Source organism: Sander lucioperca, chromosome 4, assembly GCF_008315115.2.
Source record: "Sander lucioperca isolate FBNREF2018 chromosome 4, SLUC_FBN_1.2, whole genome shotgun sequence".
NCBI classification, from domain to species: domain Eukaryota; kingdom Metazoa; phylum Chordata; class Actinopteri; order Perciformes; family Percidae; genus Sander; species Sander lucioperca.
The window spans coordinates 19,519,429-19,540,566 of NC_050176.1; the positions used below are offsets into that span (position 1 = coordinate 19,519,429).

Consider the following 21,138-nt stretch of genomic DNA (forward strand, 5'->3'; position numbering starts at 1 on the left):
TTGCTTGAGTATTTCCATTTTCTGCTACTTTATACTCCAAGGCAAATATTCTGCTTTTTACTCCACTACATTTACTCAATAACATGAATTTGCCTACTAGTTAGGCTACTTTGCAGATTCTGATTAATAATACTAAATATAGGCTAGTCAAATAAATTGTGATGCCATATTTCTGTTATTATTATTATTATTTAAACTTTGATTCACAAGCTACCCAGCAGATTTCTTCTAACCATAAAACCATCCGCTACAACTGCAGTTCTCACCAAACGTAAAGTAGCAGTGGGTGTTTCCCGCCCCTCTGCCTCAGGGGGGCAGCACGGGGCCCATTACGGTCAGGCACAACACAATGAGGCAACGTAGAAACCAAAACTAGAAAACTTACTTGGATAATTGACAGAAAGGTGAGATTTATACTTTATCAGAAGTGTTTTCAAATGTTTTCTATTTTACAAGAGAAAAGACTTCAAGGTTGAATTGCATTTATGGTTTCAACTGGTTTCCGCTGCCCTCAAGTGGCCAGAAAAAGAAAATCAGTTAGGGCAGGTTTAAGATTTATTTTTTAGCAAGTGAAATGTGTAGCTTACATTTCATGAATTGAAGAAAAGAATAGGCTACATTACCTCCCTAGCAGGGTGGATTTATTAATTGGGTTTTCAATTAAGTTAATTTTTTTGTAATTCATACCTTTAACAATATGACAAATGTCAGTATTTATCAGAGCCCATATCTATCTAATGTTAGCCTACATTTTTTCCTTTTAATATACTTGTTTTGGTATCCTTACTTACTTCTGCACATATATTTGCCCAGATATTTGCTATTTTATGGTTTGCATATGTGTTTCCTACCTCTAGACTGTGTCTTGTACTGCTGCAAAGCGAATTTCACTTCTGGAGATCGATAAAGCCTTATCTTATCTTATCTTATTTATCATATCAATAAAGATGACATTTTTTTTCGGGACGTAGCCTAAAAGATGCTCCACATTTGTAAATTCATCAGAGGAAAAGAAAAAGGAAAAAAGAGAGAAAGTGATATTAGGGGCTTATTTTCTCGAAACCAGTCAAACAAAAGGTAGGCTATTAAAGCCTAATTTACATTATTATTTATTTAATTTACAATAGCCTATAGGATATAGCCTATAAAACATGGACATGCAAATAATTTGCTAAATTAATCGATTTGTCAAAACTTTCATTTATTAATAACATTAACATTCTATTAATCATCTCATCATATTTGATTTCATCCCACTACAGCAGCCCGGACATGCAAAAGTCAAATCCTGTTCTCACCTTCACCTCCGTTATGAGATGACCGAAACTGGTGAGGGGGATCCGCGTTTTAACAGGAGACGTCGGCATACCTGGAGACAGTTTGAATGACAATGTTACGTTACACTGTTTATCCTGCCTCACTTTATTCACTCCACAGTCTAAGACTTCATTTAAATGAACATTTAGAAGGTGAGAGCTGGTTCGTATTTCTCTGTTAGTTGGAGACAAGCAAAACACGGACAGTAGGCTGCTAATATGAATATTTCCATGTGTACGTTGTGTTCCGGGAGCTCTGACGTAAAACACACGCTCTCCAATCAATGTGTTTCTATGCGTTGTGCTGACCAATAGGACGTGGTCTGGTGGGCGGGCCTTGCAGCTGGTTACACAAACCGCAGATCTACCTGTCATTCCTCTACTCAGCCACAACAGGGCGCAAGATTAAAGTTAATAAGACAAGCTATGTTTTTCTGATCTGCACACACGTTGAGTCAAATATTTAAGCAAAACTACTTTTTCCACAGTAACGCTTTGTTTTATGAGTACCATGAGTTTCCTACTCATTGTCTGGAAATGTTTGTAGGCTAATTATTTTATAGAGAGCAGCATCTTAACTGTTCATTATTTGGAAACGATCTGAAAGAGGCTAATTCATTCGTAGTAGGCCTAGCTTTATTATTGTCATTGTAATTTACACCAACACTGGAAACGTCGTATTTTCGTGTGTCAAAGTAGGCTACGTGTTAACATAGATTATTTTTAAATGACTGTAATGGTGGAAGTAACTAAACACATTTACTCAAGTATTAAAGTACAATTTTAAGGTAGCCTACTTTTACTTGACTTGAGTATTTCCATTTTATACTATAATTTATACTTAAACTCTACTACCATTCAGAGGGAAATATTGTACTTTTTGCTCCACTATATTTATTTAACTCCTAGCCTATAATTACAAGTGGTGGAATGTAACATTTACTCAAGTAGGCCTACAGTACTTAAGTACAATTTTGAGGTACTTGTACTTTACTTGAGTATTTCCATTTTATGCTATTTTCTAATTCTACTCCACAACACAGCTTTAACTACTTGTAACTTTAAAGATTTAGATTTTTAATACAAAGGATAAACCAACTGGGCCATTCGGCATAATGAATACTTTTACTTTTGGTACTTTAAATATATTTAGATGGTAATACTTTTGTAGGGGAGACCGGTGATAGTTGTAACATTTTTGACATTTCTGTCTGCATCTTGGAGCTCTTTTAAGACAAAATGAAAAAATGTGATACAAACTAGTGACACGTGTCTGCTATTAAATTCTGTAGCTGTAATCTCAGCAACCCTTACAGAAAATGAATGGTTTACTCCCAAGACAAGGAGTAAGATGTTACAATTCACCCCATAGTCCGGGTTAGTTGTACCATACCCTGAGGTAAAATGTAACATTATGATATACACTGGGGTGAAATGTTACATCATTAAATTAGGACTGTGACAAGAACTTGACATTGAAACTTCTATTCAACATTAAAGGTGCTCTAAGTGATGTCACGCATTTTTTAGGCTACAACATTTTTTTGTCACATACAGCAAACATCTCCTCACTATCCGTGAGCTGCCTGTCCCCTGAACACACTGTAAAAAAATGTGGTCTCTGTAGACAGCCCAGGCTCCACCAACCAACCACCACCAACAAAAACAAACCAGCCAATCCAGCCAATAACCGACAAGAAGGATTTTGGGGTTAGTGTGCGGAAGCATCGAAGGGAGGGGGAGGGGACAGGATGAGGAGGAGGGAGGGGCGAGCTAGCCTCCGTTTTGTTTGAAAATACTTCGAACGTCAACAAGAAGTGCCGTCACCCAACATCGCTTAGAGCACCTTTAAATGACTTTTGAACATAATATTTGTGTGTGTGTAGCGTATGTGTTGAGAGTCACCCTTCGTCTGTCTTTCTTTTCCAAGACTGGAATTTAAAGAAAAAACATAAATACAAGGTAGGGGGAGGTTGTAACATTTTGTAACCCAGACTCTTAATATCTAATAGATATCCATATAGACACACAATAAACAATATTTAGGTTTGTTGAGTTTAACTACAAAGATGGCAATGCTATCACAAAAATAAATTAGGTTAAAAAAAATACTTTCCTACCTAAAAATGAGTTTTTCTTTTTAATATATGCAGTGTCTGTCACAGGGTGCTGTTTCTTCACATGTGGAATAAGGACTAAACAGAGCATGTTTAGATTGAATAAGATGATTCCAAACGTGTTCCTCCTGATTGGAGAAATTGGATGTGTTACAACTGACCCGTGTTACAACTATCCCCGGTCTCCCCTACTTTTACTTAAATAAGAGTTTGAATGCATAACTTTTACTTGTAACAGGGTATTTTCACACTGTAGTATTGTTACAACTAAACCTTTTAAAAAGCCTATTTTGGATGGATTTAAAGTTGGCATTACAATTAATATTGCATTCACTGACACGGACCAGTCACCTGGCAACAAATCCCTGTGGACACAGTTGTAAGGAATTTCACTCATGAAATATGATGTCATACATATAGCAGGGGGGTCAACCCTTCTCTTTTCTTAGTTTAGGAGTTCTCTTTGTAGCCTGGCTCCGCCCTCCTACATACTTCTGCTCAATTTTCATTTTCCTTCAGTACTCTGTCTGGGTTTGCAGTATATTCGCGGGTTTTCTCCGATCAAATCTTTACCGGTCCAATCAGCGAACAGAGGGAGTGGCTGAGAACGATGACATTGAGGTTGTGCGCTAGTTTGAGTTGTAGTTCCGTAATGGCGGCGGAGAACGATGCGAGCGAAGCCATTCGGTCCGTTGTGGCAACGCTGCCTGATATCCAGAAGTTAAAGCCCGAGCAACAAGCAACAGTCTTTGCTGAGTTTTGTTGGTGGCCATGATGTTGTGGCCCTCCTCCCCACGGGGTTCAGGAAAAGTTTGATTTTCTAGCTCGCTCCGTTAGCGGTGAAGGAGTTGGCTAAGGCTAACGCTAGCGACGCTAAGCCGACGTCACGACCAAACGTTAGCGATTGGTTATGGCAGATCCAGAGTGGCTCTGGGCAGATCCAATAGTTTTAAACTTCAACAGAGTACCCACCTTCAAGGAAGTTAACACTTGTCAATGGAGAGTGGCCAGACTCTGTACAAATGAAATGTGTGAAATGAGTCTGGTAGGACCAGGCTATTCTCTTTGTACCTTACTAAAAGTTTCTCTCAGCAGCTTTGTGAAAAAGAGGAAACTCTTAGCTTGAAACTTTTAGTTCTAAAAGTGGAAAGATAAGATCCTTTGTGAATAAACAGGTCTAAACTGAAAGATTCTGCTTTGTTACATGGAGCAGAAAGTGAAGACAGAAGGTCTGAAGCAGTGAAAAGGTCATTTCCATTACTTTAATTAAGGAGGTTTTTCGCAAAGTTACAAACCGGCGAGCACATGAAGACTTGCAAAGCTTCACATGTCACATTCTTTTTTTCGTCTTCCCACTTCTGCCACCACAGGCTATGTTCACTGCTGCACTGCACCGTCACCTCTGAGTTGGCAGCGATAAAGAGAAAGTATGTAGTCACAGAAAAATTGTGTGAGTGTGACTTAATTCGGGATCATGTTCAGAACAACAACCTGGACAGGTCTTCACAGAGTTTCCCTTCCAGCTCTACCTGTGTACACCCTGGAAATGCAACCCTTGAATTTCTGCAGCCTAACATACTGATAGTTTGAAAAGATAAACAAGGTTGTAACCTTTCTCAGGGCCATTTCTAGATCACCTTTACCACTGTTGAGATTAATTATTTATCTAGTATTGCACCTTATTTCAATAAAGCATCTCTCTTGGTTAGCAAAGAGCATTCACCTGAATCTTTTCTTTCTCTCTATGAACTCCTTAATTTTCTCAACAAATGGGAAATTAAATTCCTCAGAAAAATGCCAAACAGCTACAAATACCTTGTATTAATACGTAGTTTGTTAACTTGTAGTTGTTGTAAAATATCAGAAAAGTAGTAAAATACATTTGAAAAAATCAGGAACAAATCCGGAAGAAATATCATAATTTATAATTTATAATTTATAATTATAATCTACAGGATACCTCCAAAAACCCTGATCACCAATGAATACATTTTAAATGTATACACAGAATGTATCTTACGCCAAGAAAACGTCATGCTATAAAAATCATCCCATATGTACACTTGATTTCTCAGGGTCTTTTTTACATATGTTTTGGGAGTGTCCCAATGTGTTTGCCTTTTGGAGACATACTGTAGGCTATATGTCCCACTTTTAGTGATCTGCTTGGAGTTACATTCCACTGTCACCGACCTAGCTTTTACTTAATGATGACTCTGCCTTAGCATTGTCTCTACAGGAGAAGCATATGCTATGGGCTGGTCGCACTGCAGCAAAGAAAATGTTGGCTTTGTGATGGCAACCACCTCAAACATTGTCGTGGCAGCAGTGGGACAACTCTTTTCTAAAAATAGTTATGATGGAGAGATCTGTGGCTCGGGTACATGGAGCTAGTCAGAAAACTCTACATGCATGGGATGAAGCTTACACCTTGGTTAAAGAAAGAGTGCAGTATAAATGTATTTGACAAATTTTTGATCATGTCAGGTATCATACCTGTATGTTTGTATTGTTTCCTTTTTATTTCTTGGGGAGGTCGAGAGATCATATATATATATATATATATATATATATATATATATATATATGCTTTATTGATCCCCAATTGGGAAATTACAATCAGTAATATATCCAAAAAAATATCAGTAAAATATAAGTAACATTATCAGAAGAAGTATTCCAGTAAAATCTTTTTGGGAAAAATCAGTAAATTATCCAAAAATATCAGTAAGATTTGGGAAAATTATTTGTAAAATATCTGAAAATACTACTACAATTTCTGAAAAAAAAAAAAAGAATTAGATAGGTAGATTATATTTGAATCTCAAAAAATAGGTCAGAAATGCAAATAAGTTTATAGTGTTTTGTCCCTTTAATAAAGCAAGTGTAGCCTATTTCTAAAAATGTATTAAAGAGGCGAAAATGGCAAAATCACATTGCGTAGAGGCAGGTAGGATGGGAAGGGATCCTTTCAGCAGGTTAATCTGGCTATGTAGGCCTATACAAGGCGGGATTATCAACTGGGCAAAATTGGCAACTGCTCCTGGCCAAAAGTCCATAAATCTGCATGTCAATCAGTTTTGGTGACTTTATTAATTGTAGGTGTGTTAAGGAATTTGCACCACTTACATACAATATCATGTATACTATCATACCTAAGTAATGTTGTAGCCCTGTCTTGTATAGCTGTGCTTGGTGGCCGACCCCGAGACCTCTGCAGTTGTATCAAGACAAATCAGAGTGGTCTTGAGATAATTACAATAATATATATATAATAATAATAAAACAATCAAGTGAATTTTATCTCATTCTCAAGAATTTATTTTTGACTTGTGAAATACTGTATAGTTTTATCTGAGAAGGGAACATTGTTCTTTGGTTCTGCTAACAACTGTGGGGGGATTTGTACTAAAAAGACTCTAACTTCAGAAGAGGCCCATTTGAGTATAACTCTTAACTGCTAAAGCCTCATATCAACTTCAGATAAACGGTGTATTTTTGCACAGAATGAGGGCTGTGGATTCTGTCCCCCATCAGTGCATTAGGAAGGGTTTACTTTATGGCCTGTATGAAAAGGAGGAATGATTGCAGCAACCAAATCCTGTTACAACGTTCATATAGGGACCTGATCTATAGTTTTGAGACAGTTAACTTTGGAAATATGCAACACAAAAGCAGAATATCAACTGACATAAGGGGCTTCAAAGTCAGCACAGCATTATTTTTTAATCTTGAGGCTTTGTTGTAAAGAGGGTCCTTGTATCAAAAGTTTTAAGACTTGCTGTTTTTAAGTTGTGTGCTTACTTGTTGCATATTCTTAAATTAATTTGTGGTTAATTGAAAATAGCACACATAAAGCCAGGGCCAAGTAAAAATCCCAGGTTAATGACACATTCCTCTTACAAACTAAAAGTTAGTTAATCTGTTTTATTAAAATGTCTTCCAATATGTCATGAATTTAGGTGCTGGGGTGTCCCTTTTGATTACATTTAGGTTACGGATTGTGCCTTTAATGTCTCTGGAATGGTCATGTTATGTGTAGGAGGTTATGTGTGAATGACAGAAGCGAATATTTGAACCTGTTATGTTCAGGTTTAATGTGAGAAAGGGGCTTAAAAAGGTGTTCATCATTTGTCACCTGCCCACAACGCCAAGCAATCATACCAGCAGCAATGTTTTGCACAAATGCATTTAATGCCATTTTTTGTGACATTACACAGATGATGGCGTAAGAAATCATGCAAAACCTTTGAGTTGGTGCATCAAACACTTTTACACCTTTAATTACAGTTGTAGCTCTAAAAAAAGAAACCACACTGACTTCCATTCTGCCTCTGTGTGTGTCCCAGTTAAACAAATTTGTAATTTATAAACTATAACACCAATTGAAAGGGCCACTGTCAGGTCAGTGATCCAGCCTTATGTGTGTGTGTGTGTGTGTGTGTGTGTGTGTGTGTGTGTGTGTGTGTGTGTGTGTGTGTGTGTGTCCGATAGTCATTATCTACCTAAAATATGCAGTACTTGTGTGTTGCTGTTGACAAGGATTGCTTCATAGGTGTGTGAACAACTGCGCGCGCACACTCGTGGTAGTTTTGACACGGGTATCAGAGAGAGAGAGAGAGAGAGAGAGAGAGAGAGAGAGAGAGAGAGAGAGAGAGAGAGAGAGAGAGAGAGAGAGAGAGAGAGAGAGAGAGAGAGAGTTGTAAGCAGCAACACTTTGGAGAGAACAGGGAAGCAGCAGGCGCGCGTTACGGGGACCCGCCGGAAGAAGCAGCAGCAGCAGCTTCAGCGCGAGCTGGACACAGCCCGAGAAAACACCGGCAGCACGAGCGATACCGAGGCGGTCAGCGGGGCGGAGAGGAGGAGGAACCTGCACCTCGACTCGTTCTCCTCCGCTGCCTCCGTCGTCTCTCCCTCCCTCTCTCTCTTCGCTCTCCTCGCCCCTCGTTCCTCTCGGACCGCCGCTGCCGCTTCCTCGTTAAGATGGCTGACCCCAGCAGCGACGGAGAGGCACCGGAGAGCGCGCGCGGCTTCGCCCGTCAGGGAGCTCTCCGCCAGAAGAATGTGCACGAGGTGAAGAACCACAAGTTTATCGCGCGCTTCTTCAAGCAGCCAACCTTCTGCAGCCACTGCACGGACTTCATCTGGTGAGTGTGTGAGTGAGTGAGGGGAAAGGACACAGGTGAATCACTTGCTGCGGCTCTGTTCGGCCTCCTGCCACACTGACAGTATTAAGACACCGCAGTGTGTCATTCATTGTCATTGTCAAAAACACTGCGATGCGCCATTCCCCCAGTTTTCCCACAATGCGACAACACCGCGGGCCTGTCAGGGGGGGATGCGTTGTCGGCAGCCGCAGAGCAGTCGCTGCTGCTCGGCGTTTACCGCATCGACCCGACACCCGTCTCTGAAACTGGAGGTCTGGTGAAGGAATGCAGCTGGAGACACAGAGACACAGGGCCCCACTGTTGTTGCTGCTGTAGCTGTGTGTGTGTGTGTGTCCATGTGTGCTTCGATATCTGTGTGTGCATGCATCATTGTCAGTGCATCTCTTGTGAATTCCCCAAATTTCACATTCCTGTCTTCTGTCCACAGGGGCTTTGGGAAACAGGGATTCCAGTGCCAAGGTAAGAGCTGTGGCTCATTCACAAATCCCTCTGCTGCATATGGCTGTGGGTGTGTGGACGGATGTTCACTGTCTGAAGGAGTGTTGCTGTGTGTTTGTTGTGTTCAGGGGCCGCAGGTCTGCACACTGTTAGAGTGACCTGTGGGCTCTTTTGTTGACAGCGTATTGGTGTTGGCAGGCAGGTGTCAAACTCAAAGCAGGTGCTTGCCAACAGTAATAAATGAGAGTGAGAACACTGAAGAGGCTCAGGCTGAAGAGAGTGTGAGCTGTAAGAGTAGAAGAGTCAGTGGAGTGGTAAAAGCAGACATCTCTGGTTTTGAATAAGAGGAGAAATGGGAGGAAGACAGACCAGGAAGTTAGATTTCTCGAGCTTCTTTTCTCCCCTAACACCGAGCCTGACATCTGATTGGAATTGTAAAATGGTGGGTTTATGTGTGGGTGGTGATGTGTGTCCGTGGGTGGGCGGCTGCTCGTGGTGAGGGGTGACAGTCTAGACACAGACCTCTGCACAAAATGGTTTTATAAACCTCACAATATAGTGACACCCCTCAATGAAATGCATGCTACAGTAATGCAGCAAATGTTGTGGTTGCAGTATCACTTCCTCCTCAGTACTGATCTCAGACACCCATCTGAACTCATCTGGCTCCAGTCATGTGAGGTTTATGAAGAAAATGACCAAAGTTTCCACACTATGCTCTTACTTAAGACTTCATTTACTGGGAAGAGTTGTGCAAAGTTGTGTAATTGTATTAGCAGTAAAAAAAAAGTCCCCTCATATCTTCAGGCTACAGGCTTGGTGTTTTTTTACAGAAAATGCATTGGGTGGTTAGAGAAAATTAGCACTTTATGTGTGAACTGCCTCCTGGACTATAGTGAGCTAGTGTGTGGTGAATTAACCTGAGCTGAAAACACACTTTAGGAAGCACGGACAAATCACAGCCTTGCCAGGTAGAGCTGCTGTCAGGTTGGGTTTCGTGGTGAGTTTCCAACAGTTAAGTGATCACTAGACAGCCTCTTTTACAACAAAGTGGTCTGTGTGTTTGTGATGTTGTGAGTCAGCGATCATTGTTCACAGTGAAGGTGTAGAGGAGTTAATCCACCCATCCATACATCAATCAATCAAGCTACCCAGTAAGCATTGATTTGGTGATATGTAGGTCAAAAGGTAGAGGCATCTAGGGTAAAGCTGGGTTAAATTTCTAGTTAATTAGCTAGTTAATCTTACTAGCTTTTTTCAGAGTTCAGAAAATCCACCGTAATGCAGCCTTTAAAATCAGGAAAAGAAATCACCATATTACGATATCCAAAATCTATGACAATAATTAGGGATGCAACGATTAAGCGATTTCACTATTAACCATGCTTTAAATTCATTCATTCATTTTGACGTCATTTTGACAGCGAATAACTTTACATCTGAAGCGTTTAAAGACTTTATTTGTCCATTGTTTATTTCTAAAAAAAACACGATAATGTATAAAAGGCTCCATTACCTTGTATCTCACGTTATGGCTCCGTAGCAGACATTTTTGTAAAAATAGGCTAACGATTGTGTCATAACCACGGGACTTACTGTCGCATAGTAGAGGAATTACCGTATAGTACAGGAGAAGCTCGCAGGCAGTTTCGTCTCACATTAGCTGTTTAAGTGTAATTACTAATGTTAACTAGCATTTTAGTTAGCAATAATTAGCCTGTGTCCATGTTATCTCCTTACATATACCTACGCTCTCCGTCTCTGCAAGATTGGGAATGATTGAGATGTCTCTTGGCACAGCTACCAGAAGACTTACAACTTTCAGACAGGTTGCTCACGTCACATTTACGTCGTCTCTCTCAGTTGGAGGCTGCGCAGTACCGCTCAGCGCTCACCGGAAAAGTGCTTATAATATCCTTCACTGGTCTCCGTCCAGAGCAACGGGATCTGTTGGTCCATTTTATATACTGTCTATGGTTATTATGGAACCCACACAACTTCGAGGCAAGGCCTGCCCTTCAATAGCATTCACACACTACGATTGGCCAGGCGTCCATGCTTACGCTAGGTAACGTAAGCATGGACGCCTGGCCAATCGGCTATCCTAACCTTAACCTCTCGAGGTCAATGCCTAACCTCAACCAATCGGGCTGCTTCGTAGAGCGGGACTTGCCTAGAAGTTACCATAATAACGCGTAGCTGACTCAAGCCAGAGAAATTTAACATGCTTGTGTTTCTGGGCAGAAATCTGCCTGACAAACCCGCTGATTAAACAACCTTTTTTTGCCCACATTCACTACCCCACCACCACTATATATTTTTGTTATTTAAATTGTAAGTTGTTGGCACTTGTCCCATTCATAGGAACAAAAATGACGAGGGGGGATACAGAAAAAATGTTTTATGATAATAAAGAGGCGTGGTTTACTTCATAGGCTGTGTACTTACAGTGATATAGAACAAAAGATCTATCCTAGAATTCATTCAAAACTGTAATTTGTTTAAAAAAGTAATAAGTAATAATAAATAAAAATTTAGAAATTTAACTGAAAGAGACAATTATATTGTTAATTGCAATTATTTCTGAGACAATTGTACAGCAAAATTAGAAATTGTTACAGCTCTATCAATACTGTTACTGTTATTTCTGCTTCAAAATGCAGCAATAAATAACACATTAAAATCTACAGTGTTCATGTGATTTCATACATTAGTAGTGAAATTAATTAATGCATAATAATCGTGATAATCCTGAAACCGTGACTAATTCTTCAGACTAACTAATCTTCAGGTAATTGTACCAACAGAATCTATAATCGTTGCGTCCCTAGTCTCATATCACGATATCGATATAACATCGATATACTGACAGCAAGAAAAAGAGCTCCCTTGTTTGTTGTATTTACAAGTCAAAAAAGTGTGTGTGTGTGTGTGTGTGTGTGTGTGTGTGTGTGTGTGTCCCCGCCCGCTTACAGTAACGAATAAGACCATGGATGGAGAATACAACCGAGCGTCCAGTCTACTGTATCTGTAGTTGGTGCACTTGTAGTGCAGACATTCTCAACTCTGCCCTTTAGTTGATTAATTCATTGAAATAAAACTAATTGGCATGTATTTTGATAAATGATTAACTGTTTATGTAATTTTTCAAACAAAGTCCAAAAAACTAGTTCTCAAATGTGAAAACTTGCTACTTGTAGTATTTTATAATAAATTGGGATTTTGCTGCTGTTGTTGGTTACGTGAAGAGGGTTAATGGTCAAATTGAAGCTACAGTATAACAAGTTAAGTATAGGTAGGTAACTCAAACTGTAGATTAAAAAAAGTGAGTTTTTTGGTAAGAAAAGTGAAAAGAGGCCTTAAAGCTGTAGTGCGTAGTTTCTGTCTCCTCCATGAGAAATTCAAGTAATGACAACAACATGGCGCATCCACATGATACAAGCCTTTGGTGCACCACACCCATCCCTCCGCCACACAGTTGCTAGTAGTGTTTAACCCATCAAATCAAGAACACGAAGGATTAAAAAAAAACATGATGGACTCTTCAGGAGGGATAATTATCTTGTAATTTTTGTGTCTTCGTCGTCTCCAAAGTCGAATGCTGCTGTTGTCCTATGTCAGCGGTGACGTAAAACGCATCACTCGAGCTGCTGCGCGCGAAAGTCGCCGGACTACACCATTTTGTAAACATACTGAGAAATATAGAGAGAGTTTTGTGGAGCTGATAGTCTTAATTAGCTTTGTATCGACTCATTTGGCAATGGCTTGAATGTAACAGACGTTATAGTTGCGCACTATTAGGTGTAATTTAATCTAATATAAGAAAATAGTTGAAGATTAGTAAACAAGAAATGGTATAGATTTTAAAGATTTTGTGAACATGTAAAAAGGTTTCTTGTGATGTTAATTGTTTACATTGAAGCTTAAAGCTATACATCATTTTCATTTAAATATAGGTCAAACTCATCACCTCAAATACCCATTTAGAACTGATTTGGCAATGTGCAAATCAGGATACATGGTCATGTAGTTAAGCTTGTGAGAGCATCTTTTTTTTTTTAAGATTATTTTTTGGGCTTTTCCGCCTTTAATTTTTTGACAGGACAGCTAGGTGAGAAAGGGGAGAGAGAGGGGGAAGACATGCAGGAAATCGTCACAGGTCGGACTCGAACCCCGGACCTCTGCGTCAAGGCATAAACCTCTCAGTATATGTGCGCCTGCTCCACCCACCGAGCCAACCCGGCCACAGCTTGTGAGTTGACCTGAAAAGAAGAGAAAAAAAACACACCTGTCCAATGTGCAATCTCAATGAATGAGGACCATTATGTTTGCTTTGATCCCTTTTAGTAGTATTAGTGTATTGTTCAGTTAGATAAAAACAGAAATAGATTTTTGAACATGGATGCTGCACAAAGACTGAGTTAGCTGTTCACTTACGAAACTGAAACATTGTAGTTGGAGAAATCCTGGGCAATAATGAAAAAAACATTTTTACCAGAATAAAAGCAGCTGTTTTTCTTTCTTCTGCTATCTGCACAGTTGATTGGAAATTGTGTACATAAATATACAATATTATAATACCTGAAGTTATGGTCATGTGAATATATGTTTTGAGGATTGACGTCTGTTTTTGTGTCCGACATACAGCAGTTTCTTATAATCCCAAATGTTTGGCATGACACAGAAACAAATGAAAGAACTTAACTGTTGTTTTAACAGCATTTAAACAACTTTAAAAAAAAAAAAAAAAAAAAAAAAGTCGATGCGTGTCGATTAATAGATTAGTTGATAGGGCGAAACTTTATCGTCAACTATTATAACAGATTAATCGTTTGAGTCAGCTTTATACCATTGTAAACTGATTATCTTTGGGTTTTGGACAAAACAAGATGCCAACCAAACTGATGGACATTTATTGACATTTTATAGTCTAAATGTCTTATTGACAGATTAACAGATTAATCGATAATGAAAATAATCATTAGTTGCAGTCCTTCTTTACATTGAAATATTAACCCTTATATGCTGTTGAAGCAGCATTTAAAGGTCCCATGGCATGAAAATTTCACTTTATGAGGTTTTTTAACATTAATATGAGTTCCCCCAGCCTGCCTATGGTCCCCCAGTGACTAGAAATGGCGATAGGGGTAAACCGAGCCCTGGGTATTCTGCTCTGCCTTTGAGAAAATGAAAGCTCAGATGGGCCAATCTGGAATCTTCCCCTTATGATGTCATAAGGGGAAAGGTTACCTCCCCTTTCTCTGCTTTACCCGCCCATGAGAAAGAGAGAGACATCATGGCTTGCAAATGAGCGAAGCATGGCAGTTGGTCAAGGCCACAGCCCACCCTCCACCTTGCCCCCCCTCTGTAGCTTTAAATGCTATTGAGGTCTCCTCCTCAATAGCATTTAAAGCTACAGACACAGGGCGCGTCCTAAGCAAAGCTCATTGTGGGACTGGCTCTAGTGGCTGTAATTCTGCACCAAGGCTGAATTTCGGGGAAGAGACTTCAGATACAGTATTAGGGGACCACTAAGGCCTATATAAAAATACCTTTAAGCTTTAACCTGCAAATCACCAAATCCAGGGTCGGAAAATAGCTTTTTACAGTGCCTGCTACTGTGGCAGTAAGTACTTTTTTTTTTTTGTCTGCCACTCAGACATTTTATCTGCCACTTTTGAAATCTAAGCGCTAAATGAAGGAATAACATTTAGATCATTTAGACATCATTTACTGTAGAGAATGTTGTTGTTCAATGTTGGATACTGTATATTTACAAAAAAAGCATTGTATGCATGGTAATTCACAGTGTTTGAATTACACTGTGGCTTTTCAGGGGACCCTATTTTTTGGGGGTTTGGAGAGTACTGAACACATGCACGCGCATACATGAATAGGCCCGCCTATGTACAAGAATATACCATCAATACATTTCAGTTCATACAGACAATATTTAACCTTGGCCAACAAAAAAAACAAACTAATTTCCTGTCTGCTGTGAGGGCAACCACCGTCACTCTCTCTCTCGACCACACACTCTATACACTGAGCTATTCCTTCAGATGAAATTGATATGTGATGTAGCTTGTAAAGTTGATACAGTAATGAGTGTGAGCACGTCTTTTTATTGATGGGTATTGGTAAGAATTTGGTGAACTTTGACTAACCAAAGAAATAGATATTGTTGCTTTTATAAAGCAGTTGCGAGCGACTTTCAAATGTGTAGCTCTGTCAAATCATACGCTAATCTTACTAAACATGGTTTTCTGTTGGATGGCCTGACGATTTTTGTCTGTGGTGGGTGCAAATTTCAGACCCTCATCAAATTTGATTCCACTGTCATGACAGGTAGGCAACAATGAGAGACAGCTTGTGAATCCTCTTTTGTCTACAGAGAAACTCTGATTACAACACACAGAGAGAGTGTAACTTCATTCTCTGCCCAGGAAGCCATTACCCCACTATATCTTTACATACAGTAGCAAATGGTGGTTTGATGCTATATTAAAGTTTTAAATATCGAGTACAGAACCTTTAATTTGAGAGTCAGGTAGAGAGATTAGTAAACAAGAAATTAAGGATTAAGGATTTGGTTGGTAAAACAATGACTACGTTTACATGCACATAATATTCAGTTTTTTTGCCCTTATTCCGAAAAAGACGATATTCTGACTAAGCTGTTTACGTGGCTAATGAAAGTGAATATTCCACTAATATTCCCGTTTACATGGAGACGTGCAAAATACAATTTTTTACGAAGTTTAACAGCGGCGGCGGACTTGTTGGACCGTGCGAACACAGCGTCTCTTTCATTTCTTCAACCAGCTCCATTAAAAGGTCGCCGTAGCGATGTTTGCTTATATCCAAAAACCTGTTGATATCCAAGTCTTTGATAAGGTTTAAAAGTAGCTGTGTTTCTCCTTCTTATCGGGTCTGCAGCCTTGTAAACTGTTGGCTGGTTGGTTTGTGTACAGCAACCATAGCAACGCTCAGAGCTGACCATAAGCCTGCAGTAAAAACCCTGATTGAGATGCATATTCTGCGCTGTATACATGTCCAAACAATGCCTCTAAAACCCAAATTCGGAATATTGTCATATTCGGAATAATAGTGGAATATTGGTGTGCATGTAAACGTACTCCGTGTCCCCTCAATGACTCCTGTTTGCTTTAAAGTTGAGATTGGAAGTTCACTCTTGAAACTCTCAGTGGTAATGTTTGTTTGAACATGTTGTGGCATGAGGCTTTAATTTGGTGACTTGCAGGTCATAACACAATTAAAGCGGGCAGATTTTGTGCCGTTGTTTAAACGGCATTTGATGACTATAGTTCACCTTGTACAGACCTACTTCACGTTGAAATATGGTCATTTAAATGCTATTTAATCACAAAAGGGTTCACATTTCAACCTGTCATCGGACCAGCCTTTGAACCACCAGAAACAGTGAAAAACTATTAGATTCATTTGAAACGTATATACCAGTGTTTTTTCTTTCCCTCTATTGTACCTAACATAAGAAAAAAAAGTTTGAAGATTTGCGTGAACAGTGGTGTCTTAAAGAGAGTTAGAGAACCTGGAAGGGTGTAGATACAGTTCAGTATGCATGGGAGGTGCACAGACTCGTATACAAATCATCAACACACACTTCTTGGTCAGGAGGAATGCCAGGCATGTGGTAGAAACTTGTTCTGACTTGTGCGGCAGATTGTGGGTATATCTGTGTTTGGGTGTTTTTGAATACCTGCTTTGCGGGTTAAGATTTATCCTCCTTCCTTTCATGCCTTCTGCTTTCTTTGTATTGGTGTTCATTTGTATGTGTGTGCACACCTGTGTGCACTGACAGGAAAAAGGGTAAGTTACTCTCATGTCATTTCCTGCTTAAGAGAGATCCAGATGTCTGATCAGAGTTTGGACTAAAGAGTTACAAGTCAATTTTCTTCTGGGTTTGTCATATCAGATGAGTTGAGGTAAAGTTTCACAAGAAGTTTTCTGATTTTGAAAAGTACAAACCACTTTTTTTCCGCTCCACATTGAAAAAAGATGTGGACAAAAAGCATTTCATCAAGAAACCAGCTTTTAGAAGCGGTTGGTATTATTACGTTTCTATAAAGGCATTTTTCACAGCAGACATTTTAACTTCTTATAGTTTGAAAACTGCACATGTTAACAATAACATTAATGATGGCTCTGTAATGGGGTGGGAACTATATAATATAATTTCACCATTTTTTACAGGCAGGATCACGATTGACAATCTTATCACAAGTCTTTTTCATGATGGTTTTTAAGGCTATTTCCCATTTTCCCAATTACTGAACAGTACAACCAGACTTATTTCCCTATTAAAGCACAATATATCGTTTTTTTTTTAACACCATCATGATTTCAACCGGCGCATTATACACGTTGTGAAAGGCTGCAACAAGCAATGTGTTGTATTTTAGCAGAATACTGAAAGCAGTAGAAATGAGGAAATCAGTACACTTTATCATTTGGTAAATTGACTGGATAGTCTCGCTGTTTCACTGCCTGCCCGGCTGTCCGAACGAACGTGTGAACGCGTGAAAATAGACCTGGCGCGTATCTTTTAGCGGAACGCAGAGCCGCTTCACGCAGAGCCGCTTCACGCAGAGCCGCTTCATGCACCCTTCTGGGACGCGCCGTGGCGCAGCTGGTGGATTATCAAACATTGACTCAAATGGCCGTGATTGCTCGTAGGGCATGCAACACGCCCAGAACGCAGCGCAGACCCACCTGGTGGAAATTAGGGGTTAGCGTTACCGCTGATGAGCGCTGCTCTCCCGCGGAAGCCAGGTCGCCCTGGTGAGTGTGAGCTAACCATGGAGCTAACTAAGGCTCTGTTTGCACTGTAGCTGACACTGGTAACACGACTAAGAGTCTACAGCCACACTAGCTGCCAGGGTGCAAAATTAACTTTTTTGTCCACACGCCTAATGGCTAGTGAATGTTCAAATTTGACCTGCCACTCAATAGATTACCATTGTTTTTTGAGCTTGTGAGTGAAGCAAATCTACCAGCCACTTGCATATTTTACAAACATTTGGCTGGTGGATGTTGCTAATTTTGTACCCTGCAAGCTTCCCTGTGAGGCTGTACTTTGGCATGTTAGAATGCTAACATTTGCTTATTAGCACTAACCACTAAGTAGAGCTGAGGATGATGGGAATATCATTGGTTTTGCAGGTATTTGACCAAAAACCAAAGTACTGGACAAATTAAAAATTTGACCTGATTGATGGTGCTAGAAGAAAAGTCAGGAGATCGCCAACGTCAGTAGGATTCATCCTCTGGGGACCATGAATGTCGTAACCAAATTTCATGGTAATCCATTCAATATTTGTTGCAATATTTCAGTCTGGACCAAGTGGTCAAAAGCTACGTTCAGACAGCAGGCAAAGATGGCTCAAATCAGATGGAATCTGATCTTTTCAATTCTGATTTGGGCCACTTTGAGTCCGAAATCAGATAAAGGTCGGATTTTTTTTTTTTTTTGCAATGCTTAACAGACATATCGAAATGTATGGGATTTTTACGTCACACTGGATTCTGATATTGGCCACATTTTAAAAATAATGTGATCACCCAAACAAAATACTCAGATCTGGCCAATAAATCCTAATTGAGCCAAAATCCATGCATTGTTCATCTGTAATACGAGGACATTTCAAAATACAGATAGACAGGACGGTCAAGAGATTTCTATAGAAACACCGACCAGCATGTATAATTTAAACTGAAAGCAATCAGTGTTTTATCATCCAGGATGTGCTTATTTGGCGTTTGCAGGTGTGTCACTTCTGACTGATATTGTAACTCCACCAAAAGTTGACTAGAGCAAAACATTTTTGGGGTTTTGTTGAGGAAGCTTGTGATTTTTACTGATCTTTCCACTTCTTGCCCCACTGGCCTCCAGTCATTGGCAACAGATACAATCTGCTTTTCAACAAGAATAAGAATGATCAAATGTGCAAATCTTGAGTAGGCTATGTGTAGTTGAGTTTATATATCCCCTCTGTGTCCACTTTGCAACTGAAAAGACTAAAATACAGGAAGAATGCCGACAATCTTGAAAAATGCTGCATGTTTCCCCATCTTGAAATGTCATTGTTAGTGATAGGATCAAGGCTGTGGTTGACCTTTAATCCGGATCATTGACTGATCAGCGATTTAAGTAGTATCTTTGTTATTGATTGGATGATAGGCCAGCCAGTCTAAATATATTGATTACAAGATATGTTTGTGACGCTGTGGCTGGGAAATCAAATACATATTTTAGAGTATGCCTGTCCATAGCCCAGCGCCTGCTTGTCAGTACTCCTTCACGATGCAAAGGCGACAGATCTTTTCAGCGTCATAGCTCTGAAAATGTCAGGATGGGCTGACTGGATGTTAAAATGTCTGCAGAACTACACAGAATGTTGTGAGATGACGATGAAATGAACAAATCACAGCAAACGACAACAGGTTGATGTTCAGCATCACCCAGTTTTTGGGGTTCAGGATAATTTTAAGGATATGAACATCTGTATTAGGGATAGACGGATTATTGTTTTTACTGATCAGTAGGGCTGCAACTTAAATTTCTTTATATAGATTTATTTATTTTCTCCTCAATTTGTTTAATTCGTCTTACCAACAGTCCAAAACCAAACATATTTAATTTACAAAGAGAGTAAAACACAGAAAGCTTGATCCTAAATAAGTGACCAATTATCAATAATCTCATTCCTGACACACACACACACACACACACACACACACACACAGACACACACACACACACACACACACACACACACACACACACACACACACACACGTTTGTTTCACTATCTTTGTGGGGACCCGTCATTGACATAATGCATTCCCTAGCCCCTTACCCTAACCTTAACCATCACAACTAAATGCCTAACCTTAACCCTTACCCTCACCCTAACCATAACCTAATTCTAACCCTAATCCTACAACCAAGTCTTAACCCTCAAACAGCCCTTTAACCTTGTGGGGTCCAGCATTTTGGGCCCCACAAGGCTGTGCAGACCCCACAAGTATACTGTATTCCCCGGTTTTTGGACCCCACGAATATAGTAAAACAAGCAGACACCACACACACACACACACACACACACACACACACACACACACACACACACACACAGAGTGTAGTGATTTACGTGCTGATAACTGTCAATATGAACTCAACTGACCCTGGTCATGTCACAATCACTGTGCATGTTATATAGCCGTTAATACTCTTCACTGTATACAGTTGGTTGAAACAATCTTGTGTGGTTTGTAAAGTCTCTGTAGGTTTCAGGTAGTCTTTAGGTGTGTCTAAGCTTTGTATGCTAATTGGTATGTTCCTGTTTCCTTGATCACCACCAGGGGAAAAAAAAACAATGAATATACTGTCTGTTCATTGCTTGCAAACTACAGTTATCAGCCCAAGTTTGTCTACATTGTATCTCAGTCCAATTCGCCTGAATGCTTAGCTGTCAATCAAACACGTTCACCAGTCCATCCACTCAGGTGCTGAAATGCTCAAGCAGCTCTTCTGATGGATCTCCAAAGACCTTTTTTTGTCATCCTGTTAGTAATAAAAAAATATTTAATTTGAAATGTCTCGTTGACAGAATCACGTTAGTGGGGATTAGTTTAGCCGCATATGAACAGGGCCCAGGTGTTTTCGGTTCGGTCTCAAAGTACGGCTAGGGATGGGTATTGTAGATGTTATCGATACTGCTATTCTTATCGATGCTCCTTATCGGTTAGTTGTCATAACTAAATAATTGCTTTAAATTATATATATATATATATATATATATATATGTGTAAAAAAAGAATACATTCAGAACAGGATTGGAATTTATTTATATTTTAAATATAACAAAATGTTTCTAAAGCAGCAACAGTAAAGTTTACAACAGCAAAATCACTTTTAAAAGCTCAATAATATCTCATTGGAAACCAATCTAAAATATCAATAAACTGACATCCCAATACGGAGTTTAGAAAGAATGGGGAGCACAGACATCAGTCAGTATTAGTCCTTCATCCTGTCCTCTGTCCTCCTCCCTC

General features: G+C 39.6%; 1 protein-coding gene across 3 annotated transcripts in view; it reads left to right on the plus strand.

The window, feature by feature from the left end:
- The first annotated feature begins 8,103 nt into the window (after positions 1-8,103).
- LOC116057228 (protein kinase C beta type-like) overlaps positions 8,104-21,138 on the plus strand; it is a 58,179-nt gene continuing 45,144 nt past the window's right edge. For 2 of the 3 annotated variants that reach the window (XR_004897208.1, XM_031309620.2), the window contains exons 1-2: positions 8,106-8,580; positions 9,029-9,060. Coding sequence is in view for 2 of the 3 variants with exons in the window: in XM_031309620.2 (XP_031165480.1) it covers positions 8,417-8,580; positions 9,029-9,060 (196 nt within the window). In the remaining variant the exon portion in view is untranslated. Of the gene's footprint in view, positions 8,581-9,028; positions 9,061-21,138 lie in introns of all 3 variants that reach the window. The other variant, XM_031309622.2, reaches the window with a different exon arrangement.